Genomic DNA, 20,047 nt, shown 5'->3' with positions numbered 1-20,047 from the left:
CTTGAAAGAGGCTCCTCCTTTTCTTATTTATATCATGGTGGCTCACGTGAGACTTATACATTGATTCATAGCTTCCATGTGGCTTGGATGAAGCCACATGGCTTGGCCTTCATGCACATCCTACATGGCTTGCACTAAAGATGAGAGGTGAGAAATTCAAGTATGGAGGAAAATTTCATTAATTCCAATGGGGTTGATTAACCATGGGTTTTTGGACTTTAGGTTTGATTAAATTTGTCATGGGGGGCTGAATTTTGTCATTTGTGCTTAGGTTATGGGATATTTGGACATTGGGCTTGGCGTAGTGGTCTTTTACAAATTGGACTTGGTGTAGTGGGCTTTTTTTCTTAGAAATTGTGCTTGGATTTGGTTTTGGTGTGGTTGAGAATTGATCATGATGAACTTCATGAGGCCTTCAATCCATCATGATGAAATTAAGATTTAAACTTGGTGAAGTTAGATTTGGCATGAGGACTCAATTTTGGTGAATTTTCGACTTAGGGTGGAATTTGATGTGGGGTTGATGGGTTTAGGTGGTGATGTTCATTGTAGTGGAGTAAGGATGTGTATGGGATGAATATGTATGGTAGTGGTGAATGTAAATTGTAGTGGTGTAAGAATGTAGTTGTGTGTAATGACTGTGTATGTAGGGTGAAGTGAGTGATGTGTAGGGTGAGTTATGGGGGTGATATGGATTGTAGTATTGTATAGATTGTGTATTTGGTGTTTGTGAATGTGTATGTAAGTATGTATGTAGTATGAGGTGGGTGTCCAAGTTATAAAGAGCTCCCCTAAAGTTTTGTAATCCTACAGGAACTTACCTTTGAGCTTTCATGTGTTGGTTATAGTCATCCCAACTAAGAGCTGAGGGCTTGAGACCACCCATATGAGTCTTTACAAAAAAAAAAGTCATGATCTGTCTTGAGTTTCAAAGGGAAAAAAGTCAAGATCTGTCTTGAGTTTCAAAGGGAGGTGAGTCCCATCACTAGTCTTCTAGAATAATCAATAGAAAAATCGTCATGATCTGTCTTGAGTTTCAAAGGGAGGTGAGTCTCATCACTAGTCTTCTAGAATAATCAATAGAAAAATCTTATGGCTAGATCCTAAACCCTAGGAAAAAAAGTTAGACCTAAAAAAAAATGAGATCAACATGACAACTTCATGAAATCCGGCAGAGAGCTCAGTAATGAAAAGAATGAAGGAAAGAGCCATCTACCATTGTCTTGGATTTGTGAGGGAGAGAGGGAGTGATTCAAAGCAATGTGGTTAAAGAAAATTATTAGAGAAGGAGATGTTGGAGATGGAAGCATTAACAAAAATATAAATTTTATAATAATAATTTTTAGTGTATAAGATATGTAAATAATAATGTTTTGAGATGTAATAATTCGCAAAAGAATAGAGTGATATGCACGCCAATCTTCCAATTTGTTTTTTCCTAGTGTGATTTTTAGCATAAAATTGGTGGAAACAGGTGTGGAAACATCCGCGGGATAGTGGAGACATTGAAGTCCACATCGCTTTCTCTGGACGTATGCTTTCTGATCGGACCTAAAGCGGCTTGCAGGGCTGAGCACATAGAGAGATGCAGACAGCTGCGTTTTCTTGCAGGGGGAGTGTTGCGGGCGCCGGGATATCAAGCAAAGGAAGGGGTTCTACGGGGGTTTATGCCATTCGTGAGAGAGGATTGGGGCATAAGACGGCTTTGTTGATGCCCGTAAGGAGGTTTTGCTTCGGGGAGGCGCGGATTGGATCGATCGAGATGAGATTAACTCGGATGAGGACGGGGATGGAGAAAGTCTTTAGACCGACAGGGAAAGCTGGATCAATCCGTGCTCACGCAGCTGGTCTGCTCTTCTCCCTCTCTCTCTTTTTCCTGTTGGTTTACTTACGCTCTCTTGTTGTAGGTGATTGCACCCGTTGTAGCCTTTAGCTTGAAATGAATTTTGAAAATATGATGTCTTTTGTAATGCTGTGCTTTGAATACGATTCTGATTCATTGACCACCATCTTCTTGTTTAATTGATAGTGGCCATTAAATTGTTAAGGAAGTTCTCCTTGAGATTCTTTGTATTTGCTGAATTTTGTTGGCAATTAACTTAAGAAATATACATCGAGGCAATACATAAATGAGATGTTTTTTTATGCATGGGGCTTTGTGGTTATAGGTGAGCCTCTTTTTTCCATTAATTTTGATGCAAGAAAATTGTGGTGAGTGTTGTGGGTTGCATCCGTATAGGATTTCCTGCACAATTGTGATCGAAGGAGGCTTTCAATATGATTGGTTCAACTTAAATGTGCCTCTTTGCTTCATTTAATGATGAGGGGATTTACATACATAACCAAATGCATCCTATTTACATATTCCACACCTAAAATTTCCCATTTATTCACATTCCTCTCATTCTTTAAATATCATAACAAGTTATGCATGGTGGGTCCTGGTGGCTACAAGACTGAGTGGCCAGGTCACTTGCGTGACGGGTTATGGCAATAGGCCTCATCCGCAATGGCTGACAGGCAGAGCAGTCGGGTTGCATGCACGATAGGGCACATGTGCAATAGCCAGAAGGTGTGGGTACATGCGTAGGAGTACTTGTGGTGGCAGGTCGTATTTAACCCTTTGGGACAACAAGTTAACAAAGTGTGGTAGTCAAGCGAATAGAAAGTTGTAGGTGTTAAATATATAAATTTGATAGAATTAAGTGTTGTGATTGTAAATATTGTGTAATTTTGTTATCATTTTTCATCATATAATCAATGATTACTAAAATCTTTGTATCAATAGTGTCTTTTTTACCTTCAAATATGAAAAGCACTACGCGATTATGATTATGTGGATCTTATTAGCAAGACTGTTGTCCCTGAAGCTTTTCTCATATATGTTGGAAACAGTTAAACAATTGATAATGAATTCACTAATGAGTTAAACATTTTTTATGGTGATTGACACATAAATGGCTGCAAAAAGATTTTTAAACTATGATGCTTTAACACATTAGTAGATAAGGTTTTACTTTTTGTATGATGAACAAGGTTAACATAATTATTTTGCTTTGATGAAAAAACTTAAATATATGTATGTGAATGCATCAAAAAAGACAAGTGAGGAAAGGGCGAGATGAGAGCTAGAGCTACTGCTAGTAAAAAAATTGATGAGATACTTCTATTAAAAATAACTATGAAGCACAATGGGAAGGTGAACACATGGAGTGAACGTTTGAGTTGCCATTTTGTATAGTTCTATTCGAGGATGCAAATACGTCAGAGTTGATTTCCATCATTTGACAACGGCATTATAAACTACTTAAAATACTTTGTGGACTAAATTTTCTCTGTTTACTTTTAACTTTCTCCTTCATTAATTACGGTTACCTTTGTCCTTCACAATTAGTAGCTAGTTGTTGACAACTTTCTAAATTTATGCATTTTATACCTTTCTTTGGATCAATATCTATTATTTATTGGAGGAAGCATGAAAATTGAAGGTTTTTACATTTGATTATACTTTTTGATTTACCCCTTATATGGCTTTCATTTTCTTTATACACTACTTGGAGAAATTTTCTGAAATAAGTCAGTAACTAATGATATTTCAGGTGATCCTAAGGATATCCCTTCGAGTAAACTTCAAGAGAAATCTTCTGGGACCGTTTTGCCATATGTTGGCATTGCTTGTTTGGGTGCCATTTTGTTTGGATATCACCTTGGGTATATTCCTAAAACTATTACTGCTACATCACATTTCGTACTATTGTTTTCATTGAATTATTTTTTTACCCTATTAGTTTGTATTATTCTCAGAGTTGTGAATGGCGCTCTAGAATATCTTTCTCGGGATCTTCTTATTACTGAAAATGTTGTCCTACAAGGTATCAATTTTTATGATGCTTTTCATTATACAAATTTTAAGAATTTTAAAATTTTATATGATAAACTTGGAAAAAATAAGCAATTATTTATTTCTTGTTTTTAGAGGAAAACTTTTGAAATTGATCTTCCTATATTTTATGCATCTAAAATTTTTTATTGGTGGTACACTATTGAATCTAGCCCATCTTATCGTCCCATGTGGTATAGGATATTTTTGATGAACATTGAAGGTTTAATTCATATAATAATCACATTCATTGGTTCAGGATGGGTGGTTAGCACGTTACTTGCCGGTGCTACAGTTGGTTCTTTCACTGGTGGAGCATTGGCTGATAAATTTGGTCGAACTCAAACTTTTAAGCTTGATGCAATTCCATTGGTAGTTGGTGCCTTTCTCAGGTTTATTCTAACATTTCGTGATTGTAATTTTGCTAAGCTCTAGCTCAATTTCGCAGTAGTGCCTAATTTTTTGTGAATACTATTATAGTACAACTGCTCAAAGCGTGCATGCAATGTTAATTGGTCGGTTATTTGTTGGAATTGGGATTGGAATCACATCTGCAGTTGTTCCACTTTACATATCAGAGGTATCAAAAACAAGAGATTATCAAGCTTTTCAAGTATTTCCTTTTAATTAAACAGAATGTCTTTATCCACTTTACATATCAGAGGTATCAAAAACAAGAGATTATCAAGCTTTTCAAGTGTTTCTTTTTAATTAAATAGAATGTCTTTATTTTTTAATATTTCTGTTTTTTTAGATATCGCCAACTGAAATCCGTGGAGCACTTGGATCTATTAACCAACTTTTCATTTGTATTGGAATTCTTGCTGCTCTAGTGGTCGGGCTTCCATTGTCAGGAAACCCTCTATGGTGTGAATCTCTAAACATGTATTCTTTTTAAGTTATATTATTTCTTGCATCGATCATTACAAAATATATTTTCGAAATGCAATGTTTTAATACTTAGTTCACCTCCTATTAGGATTGCATACCAAGTTTTTCATTCTAAGAGATCAAGGCACAATTTGTATTTATTTTTTTAAAAAATTCCTAAGCTACCGCTAATCACCTATGAATAGGAAAGGGGTCTTTAATTATTCTAACATCTATAATTAGAAATATTTTGTTTGAAATGCAATGTTTTTAAACTTAGTGGTCACCTGTTGTTAGCGATTTCATACAAAGCCTTTCATTCTGAGAGATCTAGGCACAAAGATCCTTTATATTTTTTAAGGGGTATTCCTAAGATATCACTACTCAACTTTTAATTGAAAAGTACTTTAATTCCTCTAGCTTCTTGCCATTTTCATAATCATTTAATATTGTGTAAACATATTTTTTTTATTTTTTAATTTGTGAATGCGTTTTTAAATGTAATTTACTGGGTCTTAAGCATGATTCTATCACCTAACAAATATATGTGTGTTGGGGTTTTGCTTGTCTTATTTTATCATTTAGTTTATTCTTCGCAATATGCTTTGGTTTCCTACACTTCATAAGCAAAATACTTTTTGTTTGGATTTGTTGGCATGAGTAGGGTCAAAAGGATTGTTTTTTATATTTACCTATAATAGGGCGAGTTATCTTGTTTTGTTAACATCAAAATGATTGATCTTAGGTTGGGAGGGAGAGATTATTAGGTTCAACTATACTGAAAATAGGACAAGGGTATGAGCGCTAAATAGGTTGAGTGGAAATTTTTTTGAGCTAGATTTCTTTTTATTCTTTGTTAATCTTGTTGAATTATTTAAGAAGTAGAAATCCAAAAAAATGGGATTCTCCAAAAATGTGATCCATGATATTCTAAAAATTTTTATAGCATGGTTTGTGTAGAGGTAGGCTCTTTCGCATGGTTCTTTGGGAGTTCATATCGTATGAAGTTACACTTGCTTAATACACGAATTGGTGAATCTACATTTTTATGCAGGTAGGTTGGCAGCTTTTAATCAAGATGACAGGATGTGTAACTAAATTGCATGTTTTCCAAAGAAAAAGATTACACAAGAAAAAGGAGTTCACGGGTATCAGTGTTGGAAGGATTTACTTTCCTCATTTTCGATAAACTCAGCCACGTTGGCTTTTTTCTTTTATTCTGCTTTGGTTGATTTCTTGACTTATATAGGCCCCACTGACCAATTAATTTCAACTACTATAGTTGAAGAGTGTGCAGCTTTTTTGTTTAATCAGTAGATTAATTTATTGAACTCCTCGTACTCGACTTGGTGTCATGTTCTAATGACTTAAACATCATCATTATTTTGTGGGTTAGTGGCATTTGGCATTCACCTTTTTTATGGTTTGCCGCCACTCCCAATTCTTTAAGAAATCGGAATTAGTTACAACGTTTGCATCACCCTTTTCTTTGCTAAACCAAGAAGTTGTCAAAGAGTTAGATAACGTCAAATTGAAGCCTACTCAATCGAATCATTGAATATTTATTATCAATCAAGTGACAAAACATTAGATCATACTAATAGTAGTTTGGATTGATTTGTGTATATTTTTGTTTGTTTCTTTTCTTTAAGGAGTTGAAGTCTCCTTTACATCATGCTTTTGAATATCTTTCACCAGTTGTTTCTCAAGGAGCACCTCTACTAAGTCTCTTGTATTGAATCCATGGGCTTCCTTCCCTTGTCATTGGGGTGACGATTAAATGGATCTCAATTTTCCTTAAATAACCTGTTGTTTGGCTTGTGCTTTTTAAACCTTTCTAAAGAGCCTTTGTTTTGGGTTTGGGATGTGGAGGCACCACCTCCTTGAGCTTACCTTGCTTGGTGGCCATTGATATTTTTTTATGGGAATATTAGCTATGTCTTCTACTTCATTGTTAAATTGTACAAATGGAGGATGCTATCAAAGAACAATTCATTTTTCTTCTATCTCTACATTCCAAGCTATCCAATGGTCATTTTTTGCTAAGCACCAAAGAACATTTGATCACTAGTATTGGAAAACTAAACATATTATTTGATGGCAATGTCAGTTAGGCTGTTGAAAAATTGGCACATCAAAAATGCATCATACCCAATATTACAATAGGTAGCTCAAATTGGCGAGGTGTTGCACTAATCAATGATTTTGAATTGAAAGGTGATAAAACCTTTGGGGTATTAGACTAGTTTGTACTTTGTCTGGTGTCATTGACCAATCAGACAGCATTTTTTGCTTTTTTGACAACTTTGACAGTCTGGTCAACTTAGCTTTTAAGCTGGTCTATCGAGACCAACTTGCTAGAAATCATTCTTATTGGAAAGCAGCTTGTTGGTGCTCATGTTATCTTCGTTCTCTGAAGGGTCCTTTCTATCATAGGTGATGTGGCAAATTTTTGAACATTTTATGATTGGGATGAGTATACTGAGACAATACTCGGTCAACAATATGAAACATTTAGCATCAACTCAGGAAAAAATTCTCAGGACAAGCCAACTTTGAGAGGAACTAATGCTTATGAGCATTGCTATAGGATCCTATTTACTGGCAGAAAAGATAAGGGCATGCCCTTTGGCCAAAGCTATCGAGAGTTATCAAACTTGGTTTGCCAAGGAAGATGGGCCCCATAGCTCTTAACATGCTATTAGGCATCATGCTTGTTAAGGGCTTAAGTAAACTCAAGGCAAAATTTGAGGTTTGTGTCTGGTTATGTTAGCTTACGTTTGTGGGTTTGTCTGAGTTTGTGAGTTCAAGTAAAGAGATTGTGTGTACCTTTTAAAAGAATTGGCTAAATTAATCTTTAACTGGAGATAGGTCTGATTTTTGGAATGGGTTAGAGTTTATACCAATTGAACCTCGTTTTGTTCTGGTTTGGTCAAATAAACCTATTAGACTAATTAAGATTTTTTTTCCTGTTTCAAATTCAAAATGGATTTCTCTGCATATTAAAATAGGTGAGCTCCTATCTAGTTAATTACCTAACCTAGCAGTGCAATTGATTATCAAACAGTTTCCTTAAACAACTAGAGGCTTGGATTAATGAGCTAGCTATACCTAATCGGGCAGTCTTCCTCAAGTTGAGTGAAAGGTGATAAGACAACTAATTAACACATCTAAGCCTGTTATGGTTGACACATAACTAATAGGGAGCATGAGGTCACATGAAGCCAATTAAGGCCATCTATAAGCGTTCAGGTTAATCCAGATCAAAATATGGTCAATCATGATTAAGTTAAAGTCAATAATGACCAAAGGGATTAAATAGGATTAATTAAGGGGTCACTAATTCGAAGTGAAATTGATTGGCAAAAATAAACCAAGGTTAACCTAGGACTGCTTTAGGGCATCTATGGTGCTCAGGTCAATCTAGAGCAAACCACAATCAATCATGAGTGATGTAAAGTTAAATCACGATCAATGAGATTAACCAGGGCTAATTAAGGGGTCAACAAATGAAAGATGAAGCGAGGACTAATTCAAGGCTAGCGGGGCTTTAGAATGTCATCTAGGGCCATTTTTAGGCCCACTAAGTCAAGGCAAGTCAATATTAGTTTAGGGTCAATTGAAACATAAAGGATTTGAGAATGACCATGCATTGTCCAACTAAATCACATAGTAGTTCAAGGCCTGTCTAGGGTGACTAAATAGGTCTTTTGATAGACCATGACGGGAGGAACCTAATTCTTCTCATTAAACATTCCCATGCACAAAGGCCACCCAATGTATGTCAAAACCTTGTTGAGGCCCGGATCCCTCCCCTACTTTTTTAGAGGCAACCAACTCTTTCTAGTACTCAGTTTTATACAAGTTTTCAATTCTCTTATTTTCCATTGTGATTTGTATTGTTTTTCTTAAATAATTCAGGTGGCGCTCCATGTTTGGTATTGCAATCATTCCATCAATTCTGTTGGCACTAGGGATGGCTATCTCCCCTGAGAGCCCCCGTTGGCTTGTTCAGGTATCTTGAGCTTAATAAATACTTAACAGTTCCAATTAACCCGCTCTTTCTTTGCTTATAAGAATTTTTGTTGATGCACATTCCCTAGCAGTAGTATTTCATTGCACTTAATGGCATGCACTTTCAGCAAGGAAAATTTAGTGAAGCGGAAAATGCTGTAAGGACCCTCTATGGAAAAGAAAGGGTTGCTGAGGTTATGTATGACCTTAAAGCAGGAGCTCAAGGTCGCACAGAGCAAGATGCTGGTTGGTTTGATCTTTTCAGTAAGCGGTACTGGAAAGGTAAATAGGACCTTAGCACGTCATATTTACTTGTTGGTTCGCAAGATTTTAAGCTTTATGCTTTCTTCTATGTACAGTGGTGATAAATTCAGCTGCATACCTAATAATTTCAGTTTTCCCTAAACTTTCATATTTAGCATAGTGTCAAATTTCTTAACATTATTTTGTGTGGTGAAGCTGTGATTTTTATGCTTTTTGTGAATTATGGTAGATCAAACTTCACAGCCTCATCTATTTCACCTATCACTCTCTGAAGCTGATGAATGATAAGACAAATCATACCTCGCTGCATTTTGATAAAATTAAGCTTTTATTGCAAAAATGGGAAAAATTGCAGCAAGGGATGATGGCTACATAATTATTTTTGGTGTTTGTTGAACTCTAATTTGATTGATTGTATATTTTATTCTATCTGTTTTTATTCTCCTTAACTTTTATTCTTTCCAAACTTATTTCCACCTTGCCTTAATTTTTTAGATTGCCGTTGCCGTTATTTTAATGACCATTTTTTCTATCTGTTTTTATTCTCCTTAACTTTTATTCCTTCCAAACTTATTTCCACCTTGCCTTCATTTTTTAGATTGCCGTTGCCGTTATTTTAATGACCTTTCATTTACTATGATGTGAGTGAATTTGCATTTTATGTTGAAGATGTGAATAGCATGCTAGAAGAATAACTTTGATTTATTTTTTGAGAGATAATTGTTGTAGTACTCTTAGTTTTGCAGTTTTTTTTTAAATAAAGTAGCAATTTTTTACTTCAGATCTCAGCTTTGATTGAGAGTTCTTTATATGTTCAAGGCTTTGGATGGCTCATTTTTCTAGGGTCAGTTACAAACTAAGGAAAACTAAGCATATTTTCTTTTAACCTATTTTTGACAACCGTAGTTGTAAGTGTGGGGGCAGCATTATTCTTGTTTCAGCAGTTAGCTGGAATAAATGCGGTGGTCTACTATTCTACATCTGTATTTCGAAGTGCTGGTATTGCTTCTGATGCTGCAGCTAGTGCTTTGGTTGGAGCATCAAACGTCTTTGGTGAGTCTACCCTAATTCTGATTCTAACACCATCTGATGATAACTTAATTGTTACTTCTACATATATTAGTGGAAATAATTCCCTTCTTTAACAAGATCTCGTAGCTTTGCAGGCACTGCCGTAGCATCATCATTGATGGACAGGAAAGGAAGGAAAAGCCTTCTCTTGTTTAGCTTTATTGGAATGGTAAGATCTAATTCCTAGTAAGGAATATTTCTTTAATGTTACATGGGATTGATTCTATAATTTTTCTTCAAAATTCAATTTTCCTTTTAATGTTAAATAACTCATTTGGGGTCCATTTAGGAGCTTGGAGTTGAAAACTGTAATTTGAAAAATGATGAGTTTACTAGATTCTATCATTTGGTTGGATATATTTTGAAATCACTATTGAGTTTAGACTTTATAATCACTTTCAAAATCCCTCAAAATTGATGATTTTATTTTTGAGTAAAAGCCCAATATAGCTCTCCGACTATTAAGAGGTGTCTAATTTAGTCTCAAAGTTTTAGAATGCTTCAATTTAGTCTCAAACTATTAAAAGTTACTCCAAGTTTGTCCTAAATCATATTTTCCGTTAAATTTAATGGTGCCCTACATGAATTGAAGAGTGTTTTTGTCTTTTATTTAATTTTAAAATTATATTCAAAATTATTTTCTGGGAAATATTATTTCAACTTGATCTATATGGCTGAGTTCATATATATATTTTTTTATGAATATATATATATAGTATATATATATATATAAACACACACAAGTATTTTATTGTACTTGTCTAACATAATAAATCGCAGACATAATTCATATTCATCATGTCTTCCTAAATATTTATGCCTATGAAATAATTATCACAAGCAATTATTATCAGCAAGTAATTATTCTCGCTTTCCACATATTACATTCAGGCCACATGCAACTTTGTACTATCTCTGTCAATTCGTTACCCATTGGATCTTAAAGATTATGTAACTAAATATTAAATTCCAAATATTGTAAATATAATTATTCAAAATTTGTGGTTTGTGTATAAATCTTTTTTTTTATTTGTTGTTGAAAAGTTATAATTTTTTATTTGCATTAATAAATCTCTTCACAACAGTTATCACTTATTTTTCAAATGAAAAATTTTAAAATAATCAAGAATTATGCATTAAGAGTTCACTCACTCTGAAATTTTTTGAAATACTCGATTTCAATTGAATTTTTTATTTTAATATTATTTATTAAATAAAGCATTTTTAAATGATTAAAGTTAACTAGAATAATTAATAAATGAATTTATACTACGTTTGAAATATTATGTATGTGAATAGCAAAATTATGTGATTTATGGCAAACCACTTATATTTTTACTATATATATATATATATATCATATGCAACATAAGGTTGTGTAATATTAAATTGAAAATAGCTTTTTTCTACTTATTTGTTGCGAAGGAATTGAGTGAAAAAAAAGGTAAAGTTATATTTTATTTGATTGATTTAATAGTGTGTTTAATTCTAAATGGTAGGCTATATGTGAGTTCAAATAATGATTCAACAAAAAAAAATCATATTTTTCACTATAACAGAAATGAAATTTTGAATAAAAAAATGTATTTTTCAGCATTTCTTTGTTATCAAATTGTGAGTGTGTGTGTAAACAATCCTCCTATTTTCCATTATAGTTTTACACAGCAAAATAAGCAAACTACAAGCCAAGTCTTTATTAACCTATTTGCAAATATGTTAAATGCTTTCATAAAATTTTTTTAGCTCTCTGCATTATGCACGATAAATGAAATTTTCATTAGGGTATTAAATTTCATTTATAGGGATAAATTTCATTAAACTATAGAACACTTAGTCTGCATCAGCAATTTTGAATAATTTCACAATAAAACAATCCATATTTACCAGAAAATTTCAATACACCATGCCATCATAACTTTTTTAAATATAGAAAAAAAATTATAGTTTTCAAAATCGCCACGACATCAAACACATTATTTAATACAAAGCGTCGTCATTGTGTTTAAAACTATAAAATTTCAAAATACTCATGGCACAGTTATAAACCTAAGTTTATACAAAAAAACTCCAAAACTATAAAACTCGATAGCCCATAAAATCCTCCAAACTTCATTAGCCAATCTTCTTCCTTTTGGAAGTGTAAACTTGTTAACAAACAAAAAATCACATTAATATATGAAACATTAAACTGCACAACTCCTTACAAAATTTTATTTAGTAGCTAACCAATAATCTTCAATTAATTGATCCTTGTGTTGACACATCCCATGTTGATATTATTTGCGAATCACAATTTTGATTAATATCCCATAACTGAGCATACCAAAAAAAATTAATTACACAAAGTCTAGGGTACTCGTCATTTACTTAAATAAACTCGATATATGAATTTATTATAGTTACAAAAGTAATGGTATCATTTGATTCTTCAACATACAACTAATTTTCTAAGATTTCCTCGACTTGGAGTGATTGTGCAATTTGAGTTACCACAACTTCTGCTATTGTGCCCATTTTGTCTGCATTTGCTACATTGTAAAGCCATTGTTGACTTAAGCTTCTCTTCTGTGAGTCATTTTGTTGTTCATCTAAACCTCTTCTTCTTAACTCTAGTGGTTGGCCCCTCTTAGGTTTATTATATTTTGGTGGAAGTGATGTGCTTAAATATTGAGCTCGTAAGTTCTTTTGTACATATCAGAAGTATAATAATTATGGATAAAATGTTCATGGTCTACCCACCCATATTGATTGCAGCAAATGCATGAAGACAAGGCAAGCCAATTAGTTTCTATCGTCTACAACTGCAAGACATATCATTTAAGTTGACAAAGTACCGTGCCCCTTGCATTGTTGTGATCTGATAGTTGTAATTATGAGCTTTCACTCCAATACATTTGCCAAATTCATATATTTTTTTTTTCAAAATGTTTCTCCAATTTTGGACAAAACTTAACATTCCACTTCATTAAACTCTCTTTTTCCTTGCATCATTATCATCATCATGGTTCTAATATTCACAAACATAGTTATAAAAGGCAATTCTTTATCTTCCATGATAGAGTTGAAGCATTCATAAATATTGATAAGTAGCATATCACATTTAGAGATACAATTAAAATGTGACCGAGACCACTCACTTGGTTTCTTTTTAGCTAACCATCGATAAGCATTCTGATCCAATTTAGTTATTTTACTCATATTGTATGTAAATTGATTTACTGTAGTACTCTACGTTGTAGCCCACAAAATATTTTTCAAAGCAACTCTCTAAAATCCCGTCAACTTAAAATTATCGTGCAGACGGCACACACAAAATCTATTTGTAAAAATCAAGCAAAACATGATCAAAAGCAGGCACCGATCCGTTTTGTTTATCCGAGATTAATATAAACTTGAATTGTTTATCAAAAATATGTAAATCTCTAGCCAACAAATCTAAGAACCATCCCCAACTATTTCTAGTTTCACTTTCAACAAATGCTAATGTTACTGAATATATTATTATTATCATCCAAATTAGTTACATTTAACAGTTGGCCCCTTGTGGTCTCTTCAAAAACAACCACCAACCCCAATTATTAGCCTTCAACCTAAGAGGAAGCCTTTTTTACATGCTTAAAAAGCAAACATACATCCTAACAAAACTCAGTCGAGCCTACAAATTTGTGTCTTGTGTTGTGTTTACAGATATAGCTGTTCCTGGATTTGTTATGGTAATTTCCAAATAATAATCTCATTTCTTGAATTGTTCATTCTATTTCATGTGCCCCAGCTTGTGTGTCTTGTCGATAGCCTTCCTAGCTTGTGATTTTGCTAAAATATTTAGTTTTGCATTGCAGATTCATCCTTTATTCATAAATTTCTTTGCTATAGTTGTGGAGGTTAAAGTTTTATTATGATAACTCCATAAACAAGTATGCTCGATCTTTTCTGTCACGAATGACTTCCCCCATGTTTTGAAATATACAAGTGAAATGAATAATTTTGCTTCTTGCAAAAAGTTTTGCACATTTTATCATTTTTTTAAGAATTTTTTGCTCTTTCCCCTATTAATTTATTAATTTCACGCAGCTTGTTTAAATTCATCTTTTGTACTAAATAATATTCTTACTTCAAGATCATATTTTTGAAACTCTGTTATATAATTGAAAACTAACCACTTAATCTTGTCATCTTCCTTGCTGTTATGAACACTGATTTCCTCATTAGAATTCATGCAGTCACCATCATAACATTTTCTTTATAATATTTCATTAGAAATTTGAATGCATTCTTTAATCTTTTTACCTTTATTTGTTATACCTATAAATTCAACAGAATGATTAACATTGCATTCAAATTACTCATCATCTTCATGAATGTCATAATCATTTTCTATAAACTCTTCACAATCGTCTGAAACATTATATTTGAAGTCTTCATCATCATAAAAATTATCCATTTCATCTACCTCTATATGTTTATTCTTGCCCTTATTTTTTTCTAGTTCAACGCCATTCATTTCACTCAAACCACCAAAGAGTTGTAAGAAATTTGTATCATCGAGTCATTCAGATACAATTTCATATACTCCAACATTTTCAAATGACATTAGGGTTTAGGGTTTAGGGTTTAGGCGATAACAAATAATATTCTTAATTTTATGGCATTCACAAATTGAATTATATAACTGTTGAAATAACTCATAACTATGCTCAGCATCGAGGGACCATCATACTTGTTGCCTCTTTGTTAACCATTTTTTGAATAAACCACTCTTGCTTACACACTGAACAAAATCACAAACCAAATGCTCTAAACAAAAGAAGGAAACACTTCTGTTACATTAATTTAATTTACTAAATCTAAAACACAACAAAAATAGATGCCAAAATATACATGTACGAAGTACAATCCAGGAATTGAGTTGAAATTACCATACAAATCCATATTTGAACTCAACATTAAAAGAATCTTTCAAAAAATCTGAACGGTACACAATGAAATTTTTAAGCTTAAAAGGCTATAGATAAAAATAAAGAACACTATAATTAAAGAACATGCCAAAAAAAAGGGCCATTCACATACTTACCGCCCAATTCCTATGTATTTAACTATCTAACACCTAAACTTTGTTTTTTTACATTTAAACCCCCCCAAAAAAGGGACATTTACATATATACCACTCAATTCCCATGTATTTACATATCTATCACCTAAACTTTGTTTTTTAACTTAAAAAAACCAAATAGCCCTAAATACTGCAAAATCTGAAATCTAATTTCTTCACTGTTTTTTCCCTTAAATCTGATTAAATCCAAAAGATGCTAAATGGTGAAGAAAAAGAAGATTTTGCCTTTTGTTCTAGATGAATTACTCCTCTCCACATAATAGAGTATCATCTCTATCTGACTCCAGTTGTAGCTTCTCCGGGTCGATCCGATGCTGGTCGAAGCCACCGTAAATCGCAGCTCATGCCTGACCACTACACCTTCCCTCTTTCTCCTGTACATAAAGAAGGGTTGAACCAATGCAGCACCCGCACGAAGATGTGGGAAGTATAGGAATGGGCAAACCGATGCAGCCCACGCACGAACCCAACACCTTCCTCTTTCTCATCCGTGTCCTAGCCGAATATGCAAATTGCATCTCGTGTACTTTGCATACCCTTAGAGTACGCGTCATGAGTTGGGGTCAATGAAACAAAAGCAAGAAGCTGCGAGAGTGGAGCAGGTTTATGGTTTCTTAAGAATGCTCCAGATTCCATTAGCGTACCAAGCGAAGCCTAGGGCTTTAATTAGTGAATATTATGAACAGACCAATTTACCCTTGAATTCATGTTGGTCGCCGTTAAATTTACAGAAAAATATGATTGATGCCCAATTTAGAGCAATTTTTAACTGTCGTGGACTAAATCAGAGCATTCTAAAACTCTAAGATTAAATTAGATGCTTCTTGATAGTTGGGGGATTATTTTGGACATCTACTCTTTTGGTTTTACACATGAGATGATGAGTGAAATTTAAGTCATCTACTTTTAAAATATTTTTTGTGCCGGCCATACATTCTCATTTTAACTGCCTTTTACTAAGTTAACATACAGATTCATTGTCTAGAGTTTCTTGCATTCTTCTAGCTTATTTTTTTATGTATATAATGCAATGCCTTTGTTTTGAAATATATGCTTGTCCTTCCTAAAGGCTGCTTCAATGCTGCTTCTTTCTTTGTCATTCTCATTGAAAGCTCTGGCACCTTATTCTGGAACACTTGCTGTTCTCGGGACGGTTCTGTAAGTCAAGATTTTTGCAATGGCAGCTTGTCAAATGGATTTCATCATTTTGTTTTATATCTTGGTTTTATAAATTTGTTTTATTTCTCAAAATTCATGATCTGATAATGACTATTTATTTGCATTGAAAAAGCTATGTGTTGTCCTTTTCACTTGGTGCTGGACCAGTACCAGCTCTTCTGCTCCCTGAATTATTTGCTTCCAGGATTAGAGCCAAGGCAGTTGCATTGTCTTTGGGTATGCACTGGGTGAGTTTCTCAGTAATCTATCTCCTTCATAACCCTTCTGAATTCTTTTTGTTTTAACTGAATTTAATTCCATGTGGAATCTTGCCTTAATTTTCTTAGATGGTGCAAACAAAATTCTTCATTGGTAGACTATCTACCAATAAGATGAGTGTATGAAATTAATGTTGAAAGATTATAAAGTAAAAGACCAGAAGTAATATAAATAGAAGTTGTATATATAGGTTGCACAAATTGACTGAACCATTAACACCACGATCAATTGGAATAAATTGTAGGTGAGGATTTGTAAAATCTACACCAAATAGTTATTATAAGAATAATGATGCTTAGTCATAATTATTTAACTATTCAGATTGTTTTCAATTTTTTTTCCTATTATTTTTTTTCTAAAAATTGATTGCTTATCGTAAATCGAATCGTGCTTCTTAGAAGAAACTTTTGGTCATTTTCTTAGGACGGTGAGTTAGAGAAATTTAAGAATAGAGAATGTTCAACTACTCTTTCTAAGGAAAATAATGTCAATAAATTATTATTTTTTATACAATTTCAGCCTTCAATAAAATATATCATGATTGCTTATAATATATGGGTAGAAGAAATCCGTTAGGAAAGTATCTTTGGCTTTTTTGACATTATCTTAATAATTTTAATTTTTTTAGTTTTTTAACTCTCCTTCACTTGATGAATTCTTCTACATGTGGTTAAAAGTATTATGGTGATTTGAGAGGTTTCATACTTTGTGTACGGTGGGGGTATTTTGTTGCTTAAAATGCTTTTAATGGCATAATATCTATAGTTGTTGAATAAGATAATGACAATAATTTTTTAAGTTGACATGTGTCTCTTGTATGTGGGCTAGTTACCAATCCTAATGTTTTATACTCTTTCGATGGAAATATATGTCATGTAATTATAATAGGAATTGAGAACTTGTGAAGAGGAAAAATAGTAAATAAGCAGTAAATCCAAGGGTCCTACTCAGCATGTAGTATATAGTGGATTTATAGGAAGAGAACTGAGAGGAACTTAAAACGTAATCATCATTATTATATGTTTTAAGTGAAAACTTTTGAAAAATTGTTTCAGCAATAGTATTGCAACTTATGTCAACTAATTGCAACATATATGAATAAAAATTATGTTGATAAAATACTAATAATAACATAATATCTAATAATGATTAATGAGTCGATGCCATATTGTAGTTGAGGATGCTCAATCAAGTGGGTTGAATCTTGTAATGGAGGTTTATGAGTAAAATGTAAGCTACGGTACATTTCATATTGTGGCCATCATTGAAGTCTCTGAGATGTATCTCAGAATGTGAAGTCTCACCGAGTATTCAACAAAGATAAGAAAAGTCAAGCTGGACATTTGAAGCTATAGCAAATATGTTCATAAGATTACTTCAAAAATAGAAGTATTTTCAGAAGTTAGTAGCGCATATTAAAGTTAATTGCCAGGTAAAAAATAATGTTAGCAAATGAGTACAATAGCCCTTTTTGATGGAATAGAAGATCTCCTTTCTTGAAACAAGAGTATTTGGTAGAAGAAAATCTTGCTTAAGGAATTCTAGGGTAAGGTTGTCACTTGTGGTAGTGAAGACATCTCTTTGAATTGTTGATTTTTCCTCTCTTCTAAGACAAGGATTATATTGCTTTGGATTTTTATTTCTTTTGTTCTCTCATACCAATTGATGGGGAGATGGTTAATAGGCTGCAATGTTGGTGGAAAGGGGATGAAAGAATTAGTTGGTGGAAGAATACCCTTCACTAGTTTAGAGTTTTTGGGTAGATTTATATTGGAAGCTTTTTTATATTGCATAACTAGATTTCTTTGATGGAAAAGGGTGAGGGCCGCTAAATTAGGTTTTTGGGATATAGCTAACTAATTAAGATGATATTAGGTCAATTAGCAATATGGATATGATGTTATGAAATTTTTATATGGATTGGTCACAATAGATGGATAGTAGGAGTTAGGGTTTTATGGAAGGGAAATGAATTGGTTTTGGAGGGTTGAGGTGATTTAAAGATTTGGGAGGGTTGTGGAGATGTAGAATAACAAAGTTTAAAGAGGAAGAGAAAGATATTAAGTTTTACAAATCTCAATTGTGGTTGATTCATATATCAATTTAAAAGCTGGTAGCGCCAACACCTTGTTGCACACTTTGCAATAGATTATAAGCTATTTTTTTCATTGAAGCAATGTATTATAAATAATTCAGGAAGTGGTATTGAAATGGTTAGAAGTAAATAATGAAATATACAAAATTCTCTTTAAAAAAATTTGTCCAAGTGCTATATTCGCTGACCCCTCAAAGTCTTTTCATATTTGAAAACGAACTGTCACTCTAATTTGAAGAATTCAACTAAATATTTGATTGCTTGTCTTAAATTCTAAATTTGGGTTTATTGCTATGGCTCAATAATAGGTTGTTATATTCATTGTCATCAAATTAATTAATTATTGTGAAATTGAGCCTTAATTATTTTAATCCAGTGGTAACCTTTCTTGTTTGTTCTACATGAATAACTAGATATCTCTTTTTCTCTATATCTTTGCTTAATATTTCTCATTGTTTGTGACTTGTTGTTTCTTTGTTTCCTTTTGCCCAAGTTCATCGCAGAAGGCAACAAATCTAATATTACATATTTCACTACAACTTTTACTCTTTTTTTTTCATACATTATTCTGGCTGTTCACTTTTGTAGTGTAACTTTTGCTCTTTTTTTTTCATACATTATTCTGGCTGTTCACTCACTGAAAATTAAAATTTTGGTTCTCATACAGATTTCCAACTTTCTGATTGGTCTCTTCTTCTTGAGTGTTGTGAACAAGTTTGGTATTAGTGCTGTTTATATGGGGTTTTCTGGGGTTTGTCTGCTGGCTGTTCTGTACGTAGCAGGCAATGTGGTTGAGACAAAGGGCCGATCTTTAGAGGAGATTGAGTTGGCCCTCAACCCCTCAGTTTGAGTTTATGCGTTAACAATTCAAATCAGTACACAATCTGTTTATGACGCTTGTAACAAACTGTTAAAAGCCAGTCAATAATTCAAAAAACTTTGTTTCGGGCTCCTTTGATTGCTCCAAATTCGGAAACCAAGGATTAGCTTGAAAAACACAGTAGTTTTCGACCACATTCTACTTTTCAGAGATTTGGAATGATGTATCGTGTTAAAATTGCATTTATTCTTTTTTTTTTTCCATTTATTTTAAGGTCTACTGATTTTCATATATTATTTCACCTGAAGGCTTTGTTAATCAACATTAATAATATTTGAAGAAATTTATGATAAAAATAATTTGTGGACTCACATTAATAATACTTCCATTCATTCATAACAGAAGCTCATGGCGTTCCACTTATTTTAAGGTCTCTGATTTTCATATATTTCACCTGAAGGCTTTGTTAATCAACATTAATAATAT

At 33.0% G+C, this 20,047-nt stretch overlaps 1 protein-coding gene across 1 annotated transcript; it reads left to right on the top strand.

Annotated features, from left to right (window-relative positions):
* The first annotated feature begins 1,442 nt into the window (after positions 1–1,442).
* Positions 1,443–19,790, top strand: LOC110025187 (plastidic glucose transporter 4). The gene is made up of 13 exons (XM_020725505.1): positions 1,443–1,847; positions 3,600–3,711; positions 3,805–3,872; positions 4,140–4,272; positions 4,361–4,460; positions 4,635–4,747; positions 8,672–8,765; positions 8,893–9,046; positions 9,935–10,081; positions 10,195–10,268; positions 16,279–16,367; positions 16,501–16,615; positions 19,409–19,790. The coding sequence occupies exons 1-13, from the start codon at positions 1,586–1,588 to the stop codon at positions 19,589–19,591; spliced, it is 1,644 nt and encodes a 547-aa protein (XP_020581164.1). The 5' UTR covers positions 1,443–1,585; the 3' UTR covers positions 19,592–19,790.
* Positions 19,791–20,047: the final 257 nt, after the last annotated feature.

Source organism: Phalaenopsis equestris, unplaced genomic scaffold (genome assembly GCF_001263595.1).
Source record: "Phalaenopsis equestris unplaced genomic scaffold, ASM126359v1 Scaffold000294, whole genome shotgun sequence".
In the NCBI taxonomy this organism is placed as follows: domain Eukaryota; kingdom Viridiplantae; phylum Streptophyta; class Magnoliopsida; order Asparagales; family Orchidaceae; genus Phalaenopsis; species Phalaenopsis equestris.
This window is presented reverse-complemented; position numbering and strand designations above follow the sequence as displayed.